This window comes from Liolophura sinensis, chromosome 2 (assembly GCF_032854445.1).
Source record: "Liolophura sinensis isolate JHLJ2023 chromosome 2, CUHK_Ljap_v2, whole genome shotgun sequence".
In the NCBI taxonomy this organism is placed as follows: domain Eukaryota; kingdom Metazoa; phylum Mollusca; class Polyplacophora; order Chitonida; family Chitonidae; genus Liolophura; species Liolophura sinensis.
Window position 1 is genome coordinate 19,309,602 of NC_088296.1, and position 17,040 is coordinate 19,326,641.

Genomic DNA, 17,040 nt, shown 5'->3' on the forward strand with positions numbered 1-17,040 from the left:
TGCACCTGGGAAGTAAGCTGGTAATGGCCGTGAGATTCCCCTGGGCTCTGTGAGTTTTTTTCCCACCACATGAAGCTGTCTGCCGTCCTATGATTGAAATATTCTTCAGTCTTGAACACCAATCAAATAAATAAACCAAAACCCAGCTTGAGTTAACGGTATTCGCCCAGTCGCCCTTGGTTGAGTAATATAAAAGACTACAGCATAGCTGGTAACACTAGATTAGCAATTACATGTATCTGTTCGAAAATGGTCACACGTAACCAGTGATTGTCGACCATTCGTCAATTTACGTCAATTAAAGTTTCTTAACTGATTTCATTTTACAAATGAATGTGTGTGTCCGTTCTACCTGCAAGTGTGTGCTTCGTGCTTTTCGTACTCAACAACTGCTTTCAAGTGCCCGTCACAGTTTTGTGTAACAGCCTTATTATTGCATGTACACATAGTGTTTGTTTTTGTCAGGTGTGCAAAGCGGCACATAAATATTAAAACAAACTGTCATATATTGACAAGGAGGTAAAGTACTTGAGCTTTATTAGAGACACATTATAAATTAAAACCTTATCAGTCTTTACTACGGATGCATTTGGTTCCACCTTTCCATGCTTACGGATTTTGTTCCGAAAAATAATACCAGTGTATTTATTTATTCATTTGATTAATGTGTTACGCCGTACTCAAGAATATTTCAGTTATACGACGGCGGAAGAATATGGTGGGAGGAAACCGGGCACAGCCCGGAGGAAACCCACAACCAAAATTCATAAATCCATCAAAATTCATAAAAATCGTTCAAACGAGATATAGAACCAGATATATGTATGTAAAAGATAGTTGCGAATATAGAATACATAACACCATGCAGAGTAAAATTCTAGAGTAGCTACGACACAGGGAAAGTTGACAAATACTTAAACGTAACTGCTGAACTTTGACCACTGCCAGTGTACCACAGTTATGGCTTTATTCTATTGACAAAGAAAACAGTAACGAAGTATATGTGTCATAAGAAAGAATGAGTTTAAAATTTTGGATTTAGCGGTGGCCTTTTCTAACGATGTTGGAGCCTATCCCGTCAAATAAAGTTTTACCATGTAGTACACAGGTAAAACGTAAGAAGTCTCTGTATAGCACTGACTTGATCAAGAAAATGAATTTTAAAAAAGAAATAAGCCAACCTTACTACCGATCAGAGGACAAATAAGGCCAATTCCCACAAACACATCCTGGTGCGAGTACATATAGGCCATTGTTCTGTAACGGATATATAATTGTCTGTTTGAGTGCCAGTATTTGTATCAAATTACTCAAAAAGCAATTTATTAAATGTCAGCGCACTAGAATTACTCAAAAAGCTGTGTTGTTATCACATTAATCATACAATAACATGAAAACAAAGACCAGGCCTCCGGGATGGTTTGTCCACCCCAAAAATCTCAGTTTACACATGAGTACAAAATAAGAAATACTACAGCATAGAGAGTAAAACTAGAGCAGAGACATACATATACCACGACACGTATTAAGAAAATCAGTGTGAGTGACCTTGAAATTTAATAAACACGCTGACAAATCCCTGTTGATTGACCTTATGGAGATTTAATTGTTGATATAGTTCAGCCGTTGAAATATACGCCACAGGTGAAAATGACACTGACAAATCTCCGTTTGCCTGATGGCTCTTATCAACAATATATCACCGTAATATGAGACGATCCATAAAGTGATATCTCTATAGATCTCGTGTGAAGTGCTTGTCAAAAGTGAGCACATGGGGTTCTTTCAGAGACGCGCACACGTACATTGCTTCTCTTTTAGTTGCACGTAAGACAAAGTCTAATGTATAGCATATTATGGTCACCGTGGTTTAAGGGAAATATTCTTATAGGTGAATGGGTGAAAATTCCTGAGTATATAACATTAAATACATTAAACAATCTATAAATTTTTTATCGGTGTAAATGACTCAAATGGATATTTGTTTCCGTCTTGTCAGTAACCAATCCTGCATGTGTGACTTTGGGCATTATATTTTGATGTGAATTCACCCATGTGTTTTTCGTCAACCAGTTTCATTTGTATGTCCTTGTAACATCCTGGTGCGAGTACATATAGGCCTTTGTTCTGTAACGGATATATAATTGTCTGTTTGAGTGACAGTTTTTGTATCAAAACCAAACATTAGATGTTTCCTGATTACGTCACGAATATTTCGACCTATAGGTAAGCACATGTAAAGATGAACTTACTATGTTTACACATCAAAGCTGACAAATGTCATTATCCATTTAGATGCATTGAATAGGAACTGTGTAAGTATCTACGATTTATGCATTCCCATGAAAAGTCAGAATAAAACCCTGACTGACTAAGGTAAATTGCTGATCTGTCTTTTCTCTCTATGCTGTACGTCTTAATTATATAATACAGTACGACATTAGAATGGGATCATGGGAAGACAAGTAGTCAGCAGTTTTCAATGATGCAGGACAGACGCACTGAATCAGATAGGCGAATAAATGAAATAAGTGTCCAAACGGTATACCATGCTAGTATGTAAGTTGTCAAAATATGCAAATATGTACCTCAGTTTTGCTTTGACTGCAGCTTTTTATATATCTGAAGTGGCGATCTAATTCAACACGATGAATATACATTCCCCTGAGTCATATGGCGGTACGGCTGCACACGTTTCTAATATTTAAGGATTCACAGTTAGATAAAAACCCTGTTACTTAAGTAAATTGACAACAGTACGGATTCACTGGTTAAGTGTGACTATTTATTTACTATTACATTGTCATTACTGCTCTGGAGCCATTTTGACAAAACTTCGTAAGAAACGTTTCTGGCAACTTTTTTCCTAAACGACTTTATTTAGGTTATGGTGCCATAAGGCGACCTCATTACGAGGAAAGTTACGAAAGATTGATTTACCAAGTTTTGTGAAAGTGGCCTTAGGGATTTATTTATTTAATTTACAGGCTAACTGTACATTACATGGCCTCGCTCTCCTGGGGACTTCGTGACAAAGCTCGGCGACGATTTCTGTGACCGTATGCGCTGTCAAACCTTCGTTGAAGACAGCTTGTCTTCCAGGAATTGGGTGTGCCCATCTTTGCATTAAACAAAGGAAAGTTTGTCACCATCTTGCCGCAGGTCGATGGTTTTCTTCACGCACTCCGGTTTCTTCCGTCAATAAACTGATCCCAACTGTATGCAATAAAAATTATTGCGTATGGCGTAAATCAACAACCAAATCAAATCAAATAAAAACATGATGTGCACGTATACATACATATATATATATATATACATACATACATATATATATATATATATATATATATATATATATATATATATATATATATATATATATATATATATATATTCTATTTATGTTTGAGGAAATATATAACGCCTATTACATTTTGTTTGTTCTCAACTCAAAACCTTTGGACCATTATAAATTACGTGCAGACAATATGCTGTTGACGTCAAAATCCGACTAGGCTAACACATAAGTTTTACAGGCCAGCAGATCTGGGAGTTTGTCAGATGTGACGTTCGGCATTTCTTGACCCGAAATGTGTGAAATAATGATCTCTGCTTTTATTCGCGCAGGTGTGAATTCTGATCTACTAGCACATCTTCTATTCCGAAGTTTCAAGGACATATTGAGTGTTTAACATATATAAATAATAATTATGATCTAAACGATACACGAAACGCTTTTTTTAGTTTTAACTCGGTGTATAGATGTATCCTATGAATTAACATATAAAGGTACAGAAAAAATGTCTCAAAAAAACTTTAAACAACAGTTTTTTTAAAAACCTTATCGATCACCCTAGACATTAAGTAGCCTACTGTGCTGACGTCAGTGGTCACTTTGCTGCTGTTGGAGGTGTGGGGAGAATAGAGGGCACTTAACTGGTCCTACGTTTCCAGTATGCATAAAATAGAGGGGTGATTGAACATAAAAAAATGAAGATGTTTTTTTTTCATTTTTAGTTTACAAATTTTTGTTCGTTTTCCTTAAAATCATGTACTTTTCCATGTATCATTTATATCCACATAGGCAGTACGCGCTTGACACAACAGCTTTATCATGCATAAGTTTGTAAAATAACCGCTTCGTTGTCCGAATGTTTACAGAAATGTTACAGCAAGAAAACAGAACTAGTTTAGCCGGTGTCTTTATAATGTGACTATTAGTGGTGTCGTGTCTGGTGTCCTCGATATGATACACGTAGTTCAGTGTCGGCTGGACTTTGGCCGCAGGGCGAAAGAAGACACAGTATATATACACACACCTAATGACTCCTCGTCGCCATATGAATGAAAATCGTTAATACAATTACAGACGTGCAGCATAGAGAGTAAGACAAGACCAGCGACGACAGTGTGGTAGCTGGCAAATGGTTACATATAACCGGTGAAATACGGCTACAGCATAGGGAGTAAGACAAGACCAGCGACGACAGTGTGGTAGCTGGCAAATGGTTACAAGTAACCGGTGAAATACAGTCTCTTGTCAATTTACCTCAGTCAGGGTTTTATTCTAACTGTTCATGTAAATGCATAAATAGTAGCTATTTGCACGCCCCCTGGCTCCCTAAGTACGACGTAAAACCCCAAGCATACATAGATGTTTGTATAACAGGCGTGGGGAATGGTAATGGTGACAGGCGGATTGTACTCGCCTTACACGCAACAGAGCATGAAACTTAAAAAACACCCAGTATTCTCGTGCATGCCTACAATAATGGCAGATAACAGCAGCAGAGATAATTGTGGGCGTGTCCATATTTTAGGTCAGTGCGTGTGAAGGATCGCGTGTATAAATTAGATCACGGCAGGTATTTGCCACACAGTCTTATTTCACTAGGTGTAGAGACACTCAACACGATGAAGGTTTTGATTATCGCCGCTTGCCTTATTGGCGCCATCTATGGTATGTATACAGCCAAACCCTAACTATAACTTTGCAATAATAAGCTGTAGTAACTGAATGGAATCTTCCTCTTACATATATTAGCCTTCTATCCAAAATGCTGGTATCAATTCAGACATGATAGTGGGCTTTTGTTGCTAGACTAAGCATACTCATTGCATTGTTTAATGCTATTGTATGTTAAATGTGCCGAAAAGTCAGGATTTTGGGAAATTCTAGATTAGTGACGTCTAATAAGCTGAAATTGACATCACTGAATTTGTTTTACCTAATTTTGCATAAGCCAAACTGCAAGCCATTGTGTAAATTGCTTCTCTTTATGCATTTACATGAACAGTTAGAATAAAAACTCTAACTGAGGTAAATTGACAAGAAGCCGTATTTCAAAAGGTTACGCTTGATTTTGTTAAGTATCACACTAGCATCGCTGCTTTGGTTTTACTCGCTATGTTGTATTTCTTGAATATATTTTCACACTTCTGTTTTAATATCGGACACCATGACTTTAAATGGATTTTGCTACCTTTACGTATTCAAGCAAGTCCATGGCAAGGGTCCTCAAAATCGTTTCTGACCCTGGCAAAACCTTAAATCGTCGTCACAGTACTTAGGTCTTTGTATTTATTTATTTGATTGGTGTTTTATGCCGTACTCAAGAATATTTTACTGATATGACTGCGGCCAGCATTATGGTGGGAGTAAACCAGGCAGAGCGTAAGGGAAAACCCACAACCATCCGCAAGCTGTTTGCAGACTTTCCCACGTACAGCCGGAAAGGAAGTAGGTCTTGGTACTACAAGTTCATATTTTGTTACAGTTGTCCTCAAATATAATGTTTGAGGTGATCACAATTCAAATTTCTGTTGTTCAAAAATATGCTCATTGATTTTTTTTTTAAATTTTGAAATGAGTCGCAAATGGTTTTGGAGTTTCGGCCCCAGATCTTAAGACATTAGCAATTTTTGATGGCGTGTAAATTCTTGTGCGATTTAAGACACCGTTACATTAGCCATTTCATTTATTTTATTAGCCATTTTATTTATTTATTTGATTGGTGCACACAAAAATCGCTTGTGTGGTATGATCTCAAACTTGTGTTCCTTCCAACAAAGGTCTTGTGTCACATTTGAATAACTCTATCTTGTGTTGAACCAACACAAGATTTTGTGGTGAAAGAATATAACACAAGATGGATTGGATGTTATACACAATACTTGATGCAAAATACTTAAATTTTTGTTACAGCTGATAGATAACCTCAGTTGTGGTTCAACACAAATTTGTGACTATTTGTAACATATTTTGTTTTAGATTTCAACAGAAACATTTCTTTTTGTGTGGTTTAGTCAAGAATATTTCATTTATACAACGACGGCCAGCGTTATGATCGGATGAAACCGGGCAGAGCCCGGGAAAAATCCCACAGTCAACCGCAAGTTGCTGGAAGGCCTTCCAATGTGTGTAGATTTTTAGGTATTCTGTCCTGTTATTCAGGGGTGGGGGTGGGGTGGTGGGGGTCTCCTGCCTAAACAATCGGTTCCAAACTGTGTAAAGCAAAACTACACAGAAACAGTAACTGATGACAGAAAAGAGTAAAACAGTTTTATGTTCACTTTTCCTGATACCAACACATTTATCATTTCTGTGAACTGCCCGGAGATACCGGACGAGTGTGCTTCTAAGTAAGTCCGAATTCCGTCAAAGGACCTGGTACGGAAAAGCGGAGAATCGGCATTCCGTCAAAGGACCTGGTACGGAAAAGCGGAGAATCGGCATTTCGTCAAAGGACCTGGTACGGAAAAGCGGAGAATCGGCATTCCGTCAAAAGACCCGGTTACGGAAAAGTGGAGAATCGGCATTCCGTCAAAAGACCTGGTACGGAAAAGTGGAGAATCGGCATTCCGTCAAAGGACCTGGTACGGGAAAGCGGAGAATCGGCATTCCGTCAAAAGACCTGGTACGGAAAAGTGGAGAATCGGCATTCCGTCAAAGGACCTGGTACGGAAAAGCGGAGAATCGGCATTCCGTCAAAGGACCTGGTACGGAAAGGCGGAGAATCGGCATTCCGTCAAAAGACCCGGTTACGGAAAAGTGGAGAATCGGCATTCCGTCAAAGGACCTGGTACGGGAAAGCGGAGAATCGGCATTCCGTCAAAGGACCCGGTACGGGAAAGCGGAGAATCGGCATTCCGTCAAAAGACCTGGTACGGAAAAGTGGAGAATCGGCATTCCGTCAAAGGACCTGGTACGGAAAAGCGGAGAATCGGCATTCCGTCAAAGGACCTGGTACGGGAAAGCGGAGAATCGGCATTCCGTCAAAGGACCTGGTACGGAAAAGTGGAGAATCGGCATTCCGTCAAAGGACCTGGTACGGGAAAGCGGAGAATCGGCATTCCGTCAAAGGACCTGGTACCGAAAAGCGGAGAATCGGCATTCCGTCAAAGGACCTGGTACCGAAAAGCGGAGAATCGGCATTCCGTCAAAGGACCTGGTACTGGAAAGCGGAGAATCAGCATTCCGTCAAAGGACCTGGTACGGAAAAGCGGAGAATCGGCATTCCGTCAAAGGACCTGGTACGGAAAAGCGGAGAATCGGCATTCCGTCAAAAGACCTGGTACGGGAAAGCGGAGAATCGGCTTCAGATAAAAAAAAGTGCAAAATCAAAGTCCCAGTATAATTCTGTAAATTTCTGAATCGGAAGTATAAAACTTGGTCAAATCACCCATACAAGTTATATGGTCATAAAAGAGACGGTTGCTCAGTAATAACCTGCCAAAAATGCACTCTCAATCAAATACCTCGATTTTTCGTTCAAACGAGACATTGTGTTTTTAATTTGCAGTATGAAGATCGACGTTAATCAGAAAAATATTTTTTCCGAAACATCCATGTGTGTTTTGCACGTGCTGTCAAAGTTTCGATTTGGTTTACTTTTGTCTTCATATGTAAAACATAAACTTTATAACGTGACCAATTTTGTTATAATTTTAAATATTGTAAAATACACATTTCAGTCATAGGCCCTCAAGTATTTTTTTTATAGTACAGTGAACTAACGAACTCACTCTGGAGAACAAGTTGCTCGTCGCCAAAGAGTTCGAATCTGTGTTGTTCTTTGGTTTTCTTTTATTTGGAAACATGCTTTTGTGTCAGTAAAGATAAAGGTCGTCTTGCATTAAATAAGTGTTATCATGGATTTGAATTGGAAGGTAAGATATTACATAATGTGTGGGAACTATAGCAAAATCATACAAGAATCCTGGATGAGAGCATAGGTGGTCGGCTATCATTAACATTAAAATGTTGCGCTTGGCCGAAGAGAAGGCTGAAAGTTACATTTGTTATATATTGATTTATCTGATTCTTGCTATATCAAGAATTTTTCAAAAACTTACATTTGTGGTCGAGTGTCGAGTGATTTTCGTTAGCTCTACAGTGTCTAAATGCCAAAAAAGATATTTCAGTACGACTGGTCAGGGGTAGACTAGCGTTTATCCATTTAATGTCCTATGCATCGCTTTAGTGCATGTTTGGAGCTTTGTAAATCGGAAAGGAACGGAAGAGTAAAAAAAAAACTGGAAAAAGAAGGGGCCTTACGAGTGTGTCAGCAGCTGTCACTCACAACTATAGTCGGTTTCGTGTCTTGAGGTGCACAGTTTCTTGCACTGGGCCGATTCCCCGTCTTACCATACCACGTCCTTTCCTCTCAAGCAATTCCGACTTACAAGATTTCGGATATTTTACCATCCTCCAAGATATCTTATCTTCTGCGGACATTCCTCTAGATACGATTATATGGTAAACTTAAAATAGCAACATTTGTACCATCTGGAATCAAGTACGTGCGGACTGTTATCTGTATTACTCGAGCTGACAACATATGCTAGTCATTCAGACAAGGTTATGCATCAGGAGACAGGTTTTCAATATCTGAGGAAGGAATCATATTGCTCTGTCAAAAAAGTGTAATCCTTTAACAGAAAAATTCACCAATATTTCAGTACTAGTGATGTATGTTTTATGACTGAATGTATGCTCGAGACTTAACAATTTTACAGTCATATAATCAGTACTAGTGATGTATGTTTTATGACTGAATGTATGCTCGAGATTTAACAATTTTTCAGTCATATAACCACGAGAACTTATTAAGTGTGTGTACATACACTGTGTAGTCTTGTGGCATGGTGATTTCAAGCCGCCAAAGTGCTGCCGCCACTGATGTATCATACCGAAGACACCAGACGTGACACCTCACAGCGCCATTTTTCGGCAGAAATCTCAGATATAACCTCTTTTTACATACGTGTAAGTCAAGTTATCCTCTCTATAGGCATTCGTATAGGCCTACTAATCGTCGGCCACACTGGACGTATCAACTCAATAATCGGAAGACTTACTTCAAAAGCAACCATTAACACAAACCACTAAAGAACTATAAAAATCTAATTAAAGACGTACAGCGTAAAGAGCAAAACCCAGAGTAGTGACGACAGTGTGATAGCTGGCAAATGGTCACACGACACCAATGAAATACGGCCTCTTGTCAGTTTACCTCAGTTAGGGTTTCATTGTGACTCCACGTCAATGTTTAAACCGTAGCAAACTACACGCCCTTTAGCACCATGGCTTAAGCAAAATATTGGTAATGTTGTGATGTTGATTGCAGCTTATTAGACGCCACTGGTCTAGAATTACTGAAAATGTTATGTTGTCATCACATGTTACCATCAATAACATTAAAACAATGCAAACGGACCAAAGCATATAATGTAAGAAATTAGGACGGAGAGGTCGACAACAGTCTCCAATGAAGCAAAAAAAAAAAAAAGTAACGAGTCATGTTCTACGTGTAAACAGCGACTTCCGACTTAACAAATCGTAATATTTCTGTCAGTTTTATCCCATTTCCATACAGGAGCACATAGATCCAGACTCAGTCGGCAAGACCATTATTTTCGCTGTTCGAATACCGTTATCGTTGATCCCAGTCGTCAATGGCCATACGAAAGTCCTCGATGGCCACATGAAAGTCGTCGATGGCCAAATGAAAGTCGTCGATGGTCACACGAAAACTGCGACTGGTTCCAGCTAAAAGCGCTTCCGGCTGAGTCGTTATTTTGCATAAATAAGCTTTTAGGACCCTATTTTCAAAGGTCGTGTTAAGCTGAATTTTAAGATTGCGTGTACACCAAGCTTCAGGCCCGTGGCATATGGCCGGCCCTCCAATCAGTGCATTCCGATTCCCCTATAAACGTCCACTATACATAAGAGAAACAATCTTCTGTGAGGATTTGAACTCTCCAATAAAATGACAAACAAAAACGACCAAAATAATTGTTCTACATTTGTAAATGTCAAATCTATAAACATCAACAATGGATTGGTAGTTCGACTACTTATTAATGCAAAACCGAAATAAACATAACATGATATATTTATTTTACAATTTCGTGTGATTTTTAAATTAATGGTTGTCGTTGTCGTTGTATTTCAGCCGCCAACCTGCAAATCCCAGTCTGTGGTCCCGTGTGTATGATCTACTGTCCCTATGGCAACGTCCTGGATAGTAAGGGATGTCCCACGTGCAGTTGTAACCCGGGTAAGATAAATATTTTAAACCTCTATTTACTTATTTATTTATTTAGTTTCTTAGTTATTTATTTAATTGTTTGCTTGGTTTTGAGCATGACATTAAAGATGAAATAATCAAAATTGCTTACTTCGGTATAATTTTTAACTTATTTGAAAAGGATTTCATTTTGCTTTTTTAATATATGCATTTATATATATATAATTGCATGGAAGTTATAGTGAAAATGTTTTTGCGCCATGATATGTACGTTTTAGACACTTTCACAACACTTCGTAAACACTGCGATTTCCTGAAATATTTTAACGGTTATAACATCAAATGACAATGGCAATTCACCAGATAATTTGCGAAAGAACTATTTACAAGGCTTTGTGATTGTGGATTTTGGTCTATAAACTTTCTTCTGGTGCCTTCTGGATTTATTATGCAAATTCCAAGCTATTAAGCTCTACGATATAAAGGCGGGGCTTTGCTCTCTGATGTTATGTCACGGCTTTATGGCAGGGTAGGATTGTTTGCCTAGCTTTCGCATGCATGCTACAAGCATATTTCCCTCAACCATTCTGGAGGGTGCTTATAGTCAGATTCATTCCACATTTGGGATGATTTCAGTAATGGCGCAGCTCGTTTTACTAGTTTTACACCTTGTTGGTACTGAACCCAGACTAACCCAGCTGTCCCATCTTGTAACATGTAACTTATTTTTTTAAATAACTGTTCTCATGAACATTGAGAGAGGAAAATTCTACAAATTCCCCGCCCAAGTCGGGGATTGAACCAGCATCTCGTGTCTCTTATAGTATAGACGGGCATTTTAAGAAATTGGCTATGGCCTTAATACGTCGCGCTAAATAATCACGACACATGCGTACAGTAGTACAAATCATAATCACACATAACTGAGCAGCTGCCGCACAGTACGAAATGGTACGTTTGCCAGAAAATACCGTGTGGCTGATCTGTTCTACCACACGGTTCGTGGTTGCATTGTACGTATATGGATATGTGCACTGTGCCTTGCTAGCAATGGCTGTGGTACCTACAGGAAATTGTGACACAGTAAAAAAAAAAATCAGAAGCCGTCGTTAATACTGTTCGTTTATATTTTAGCTTTCCGATTAGCACAGCATAGTCTACATCTGTTCAGTACGCTATCGATAATTCACAGATTTACAGTGTATATTGACCTCAAGCTGAGCCTGGAAGCTGGTCTCAGTGCAAGGATCTTGGCGCGTGGACATTCATTCTAACAACCGCAGTCCACAGGGTGGAGAATAAGACTGCCTCTTTTCAAATGTGGTATGTCACAGATGGCTACATTTGAAAAGAGCAATGTACTAAAGAAGCATGGAGCGTATCAATGTGGAATGTTCCGGGTATCGACCGTTTTGCGCACAGATGGCCACAGTCCACAATTACTTTTGTATTTATTTACACGTTGACGTTAGGTCTCCTGGCACTGTCCCTAGAGCAGCAAGCCCCGAACACTCCGGTCCCGATAATCCTCGTTCGCTGAGCAAATTCTAGTCAGTTCTCTGAACAATGAAAGTTTTTGCAAAAATGACAAAAAGCTGATATGGATCAAACCCACCGAGTCAGAGGCCAGTGAAACAAGGTTTCTCACTACTTCTGCCCGCCAAGAGTTTTCATCCGCTTTCATTTCCTGCAAAACGAAACCATCTAGGAGTGAGTGAGTGCTTGGGGTTTAACGTCGTACTCAACAATTTTTCAGTCATATGACGACGAAGGAATCATTAGGGTGCATGTACGTGTAATATGCCTCCTTGTTGCAGGACGGATTTCCACCGCTCTTTTATTTAGTGCTGCTTCACTGAGACGACTTACCGAAGCCAAGTAAGCCGCCCCGCCCGAGCCATTATACTGATACTGGTCAACCAGTCGTTGCACTATCCCCTTCATGCTGAACGCCAAGCGAGGAACGAAACCATCTAGGAAGCTGAGAACAAAAAAAAGACACAAAGAGGCAGCCCAAAAGACAAAGGAAATTTTAAAAAAAAATTAAAAAAATTGGCCAATTCAAAACATAGCACGGGTTTATATTCTTAATTCCTTCACCACCCAGAAGGATTAATTTTGGAGTGTAACCAAATGGCAACCTGGCAAGATCACTAATAGCTTATTCACCTGTGTTGGTGTGTACGGTCTAGTACTGGAGCATCAGGCCTAGTCTCTTATAGTTGTGTGGTGTGGGTGAGGCAAGCATTCTATTCAGGTGCTTACTGCCGGAATCAGCAGCCTATTACAACATTTGTTGTTTTCGGAATCTAATTCTGTGGATTTTAGTGTATAAAGTCTTTTAATTTTTTGCTTTCAAGCGGCCATTTTTGGATTACAAGTCAATGCGTATTTGACATTAAAATACTGGAAATTGGAAACTTTGAGAAGGTTCGAGCTTTACTGATAAGAGGCACCAGAGGCACCATGGCACCAGTTGACCGCGACGGTAGCCTAACGCTTAGAATGTTGGCTTCGAAGTCGGGAGGCCTGGGATCAAAGACGGGTCGGGCCATGCCGAAGTCTTTACAAATGCTGCCGCTTCTACCTCCCTCCTTGCTGTCACCCACAGTGTATGATTTCAGTTCAGTTTGTGTCTACACTGTAAGTTAATCATCCTGTAACACCAGCCGTCACGAAGTCGAAAGATATAGTTCCTGTGTCAGTGTATTGTAACTCGGTGTGGGGTCATGTCTGGTGTCTTCGGCATGAAACTTCAGTGGAGGCAGCACTTGGGCACCATGGAATCATCATGACACAAGAAGACACAATATGTACACCCACCTAAACACTCATGAAGAAGTGTTAATTAAGACTTCAAACCTTATGTATACACATATGCATGCATGTCACTAGGTGCGACTACGTTATTTTTGATAATCAAAAGGGTAATGCATGTTCGACCTGAAGTCTGCCACTTATTTTTGTGGAAAGGTCGTTGGTCGAGTTGTCTAGACGGCTGACATTTATTGCTGTCGAATTGCTGCTGGTTCGAAACCCAGCTTGGAAAGTGTACTTCCTAATAACGATAATACTAAAACTTTCGCTGCACGCCCGTGGACATGGTTACATCAGTTTCCACGGTATTGTATGATTCATAAACAGGTACAGTGTGGTTGGCACACGATAAAAAGTATAAAAATGACAGAATGACTCTACCCTTTCGTAAAGTCACGACGTCACGTCACAAAGGCACGTTACTTTGTTGTTGTAGCGTTGTGTCTAGAATCCCTTTCAAAAGACTTCGTAAATCAATTTTTCGTAAATTTTCTCGTAAATGATGTCGAAAAGACGTTACGAGAAATATGACTACCGAAGTTGGTTGAAAGTGACTCGCGCGAGTATTTTACACAGTACTGGGTACATGGCGCATGGGACTGCCCAATGTTTGGACCTTTCTGAGCATCAACGCTATTACACCAGAATGGTTGCTGGGTGTGTTTCGGACAACTCCTCTTTGCTGCAATTTACCCTTTGCAATTGCTAGGTTCATGAAATGAGCCACTCGTACTGTGATGTAACAAGGGCCGTTGCTCTGTAGTCGTAACCTGAAAATACCTCCATAAACCGCTTAGCGGTATTAACAAGGCCCCTACCAGTCTTCAAGAATAGTTATACATTGTTGGGCTTTGTTTTTTGCAATGCGCAGCTCCCCTTGAAAAGAGAGAAGATGGTTGCCCACCTGTTCTCTGCAAGATGTACTGCTTCAACGGGTGGAAGAAGAATGACGAAGGATGCGACATATGCGAATGCGCCTAAACAGATGCCACGTGAACGTCACGTCATCGACATCTTTTAAATTCAGTTGGCTCGACATACTAAGCATAACGGTCACATTTAAATTCAAGTATCTTGCTGTACCAAACACAATGGATTGAATGCAATAAAAGTATGCTGTAAACAAGTTTCAGAGAGCCTGTCTTGTATTGAGATAGCGTATTTAGGCTTATCCTTCAGCCCAGCTATACGTGACAGACGCAGTTAATTCTGTCTATACCCTTTTTAAAAAACAAAATGCTTACTGAAATTTGATATTTTCGACTATTTCGATTGTATTGTGAAATGTGAATTTAAAAAGGAATAGACTTAAGCTATTCACATGTCAGTATTAACCGTCAAAGCAAGCATGTTATTGCCTTGTTACATAGTAAAAGATTATGAGTAAAACTAGAGCAGCGACAACTATGTGGTAACCAAATAGTCAAATTGTAACAATGAAATACGATCTCTTGTAAAGTTACCTCATTTGGGGATTTTTTCTGACTGTTCATGTAAATTCTTAAATAGACGCTCCCTAGCCACCTAATTACGAAAAAAAAAACATGCAGTGATGTTAATTACAATGTATTAAATGTCATTGGTCCAGAACTAAACTGCTGTACTTCATCACATTTAACATACACTAATTTTAAAACAATAGAAAGGGACTCGGGGATGCTTAATCAACCAGCAGAATTTTGGTTTATGCAGGAATACAGTAGACGTTTTCAGTAACTACCTCGTGAATCAAACATGTACCGGACTGATTGAATTACGAGTGAAAATTGTACTTATATCATCTTCCTAGTGTTAGTGATAAACTGTTTTTTTTCAATCAACGACAGTGAACATTGACATATGTGACTCAGTTATTTAGAATATACCGAGTTGTTTCAAAACGGTATAATATATCTGTAGCTCTTATCATCCAGATAAAAAAAATCAGGGGCATCTTCCGGGTCCACTTTCACAAACTTGTGAACTTGTCCACTTTCAATTGCGAGTGCGCATGCACTCTATTTGTCTGTATGAAAAATGTCGTAGTTTAGATCTCTTCAGCGTTTTTAAAGTATTAGGTTCCCCATACGCAGATTTCAACGGTTATGTATGATCCAAAAAAGCAAAAGAGTTCCAACACAATTAGCATTTTTAAAGCAGGCCTATTTTGTGGGTGATGGCCTCTATTTGTATTAAACGTCAATTTTTTGACATAAACTTAAATTATATTATAATCTGACATGTATCTCTCAGGATGACTCTCTGTAACCGTACAGATTTGATGAGAGACTTGGAAACGCTTATATTGAAGGATATTCCTCTCCGCTATAGCGGACAGGTAACGGTAAACTATTTACCTGTCTACTCCGACAATGCAATCAATAAAGAGGCTATACACAGGAGATTTATGGCAAAAAAACCCATATTCACTAATCAAACCAAATTTTCTGTGTTTACCGAGAATAGCTCAAATTATTGTTTTTCGGTAAATATCAGATTCGACTTTATAAAATTAGAATGACTCTATGGATTGAAAAAGAATATAATGCGCTTCATAATTTTTGGAAATATTATTACCGATTTTGAACGGTAACACGTGTACAAAAGGTGAGATTTTGGAAAGGTAATTATTTCGGCTGTTTTAAATTGATAGTAAAAATTCAATTGGATTTGCGCTGACTAATTTTTGCCAAAAATATTCGGTATAGCTTCTTTAACCAAGATCACAAACAAGTAGCCTATTGTTAGACGAGAGCTGTTTTAGTGGCATGGCAATTGTTTCCAGAAACATGACAGAAATGTCAGGACGGAGACTGAGATGGTTTTCAGTAACAAGGTAACGTTTTTCTATTGACAGACTTGAAATGTGAACACAAAGTTGTTTCCATCAAACGTACATGTACACGTTTGTTTCTTAGATTAACACCAATCAAATAAATAAAATAAATAAAAAGATTACCAGTTGGGTATAGGGGAGTTGCGTGGTTGTACTATCACACGCTTATACATTTTTGCATGGCTGATCTCTCTAAGCTTTCTGTTCTTTGTTTGGAATTTCTTTTCGTTTCGTTGCTTGCAAAAACTTTTCTATTTTATCACAATTATTGTTTGGTAACGGTCTGAGTACGAAATGAATCTTTTTACATATGAAAAATACTTTTAACCTTTTCACGAAACGGTAATCTGTTAGGTTAATCGGGTTAGTCTGAACCTTAAATTGACTATATGGTTAACGTTTTTGTTTTCGCGTCGTGTTTGTTTTTACTTTAAATATATAGGGTTTACCATATATATAGGGGTTGCATGTACGGACGCACGTCAACGCAGTAAATTCTCTGATGCAACGTTGAATTAACTTTGCCATTCTCTGCATAGTCTTTCTTATTTTTTTAAATTTTCTTTTGTAACACAGAACCCGATGACTGTCAGCCTGTTTTGTGTAGAATGTACTGCCCAAATGGATGGCAAAAGAACGAGAAGGGATGTGACATCTGCGCATGTGCCTAGAACGACGATCCCCGGTGTTTCCCAAATCAGATCTGTGTAATTTAAATCGGCATGTACCCAACTTGTGGGCTGTAATAAAAATATGTTCCCTGTGCGTCTGTGACAGAATTAATATTTTCAAAGTTGTTTATTTTCCTAATTGTTGTTTTATGCAATGCTCAAGAATATTTCACTTATACGAAGGCAACCACCATTATGGTGG

General features: G+C 38.9%; 1 protein-coding gene across 1 annotated transcript; it reads left to right on the top strand.

Moving 5' to 3' along the window:
• Window positions 1–4,829: 4,829 nt before the first annotated feature.
• Window positions 4,830–14,478, top strand: LOC135463032 (BPTI/Kunitz domain-containing protein 4-like). The gene is made up of 3 exons (XM_064740352.1): window positions 4,830–4,963; window positions 10,461–10,565; window positions 14,224–14,478. Exons 1-3 carry the CDS (start codon window positions 4,918–4,920, stop codon window positions 14,331–14,333), a joined length of 261 nt encoding a protein of 86 aa, XP_064596422.1. The 5' UTR covers window positions 4,830–4,917; the 3' UTR covers window positions 14,334–14,478.
• Window positions 14,479–17,040: the final 2,562 nt, after the last annotated feature.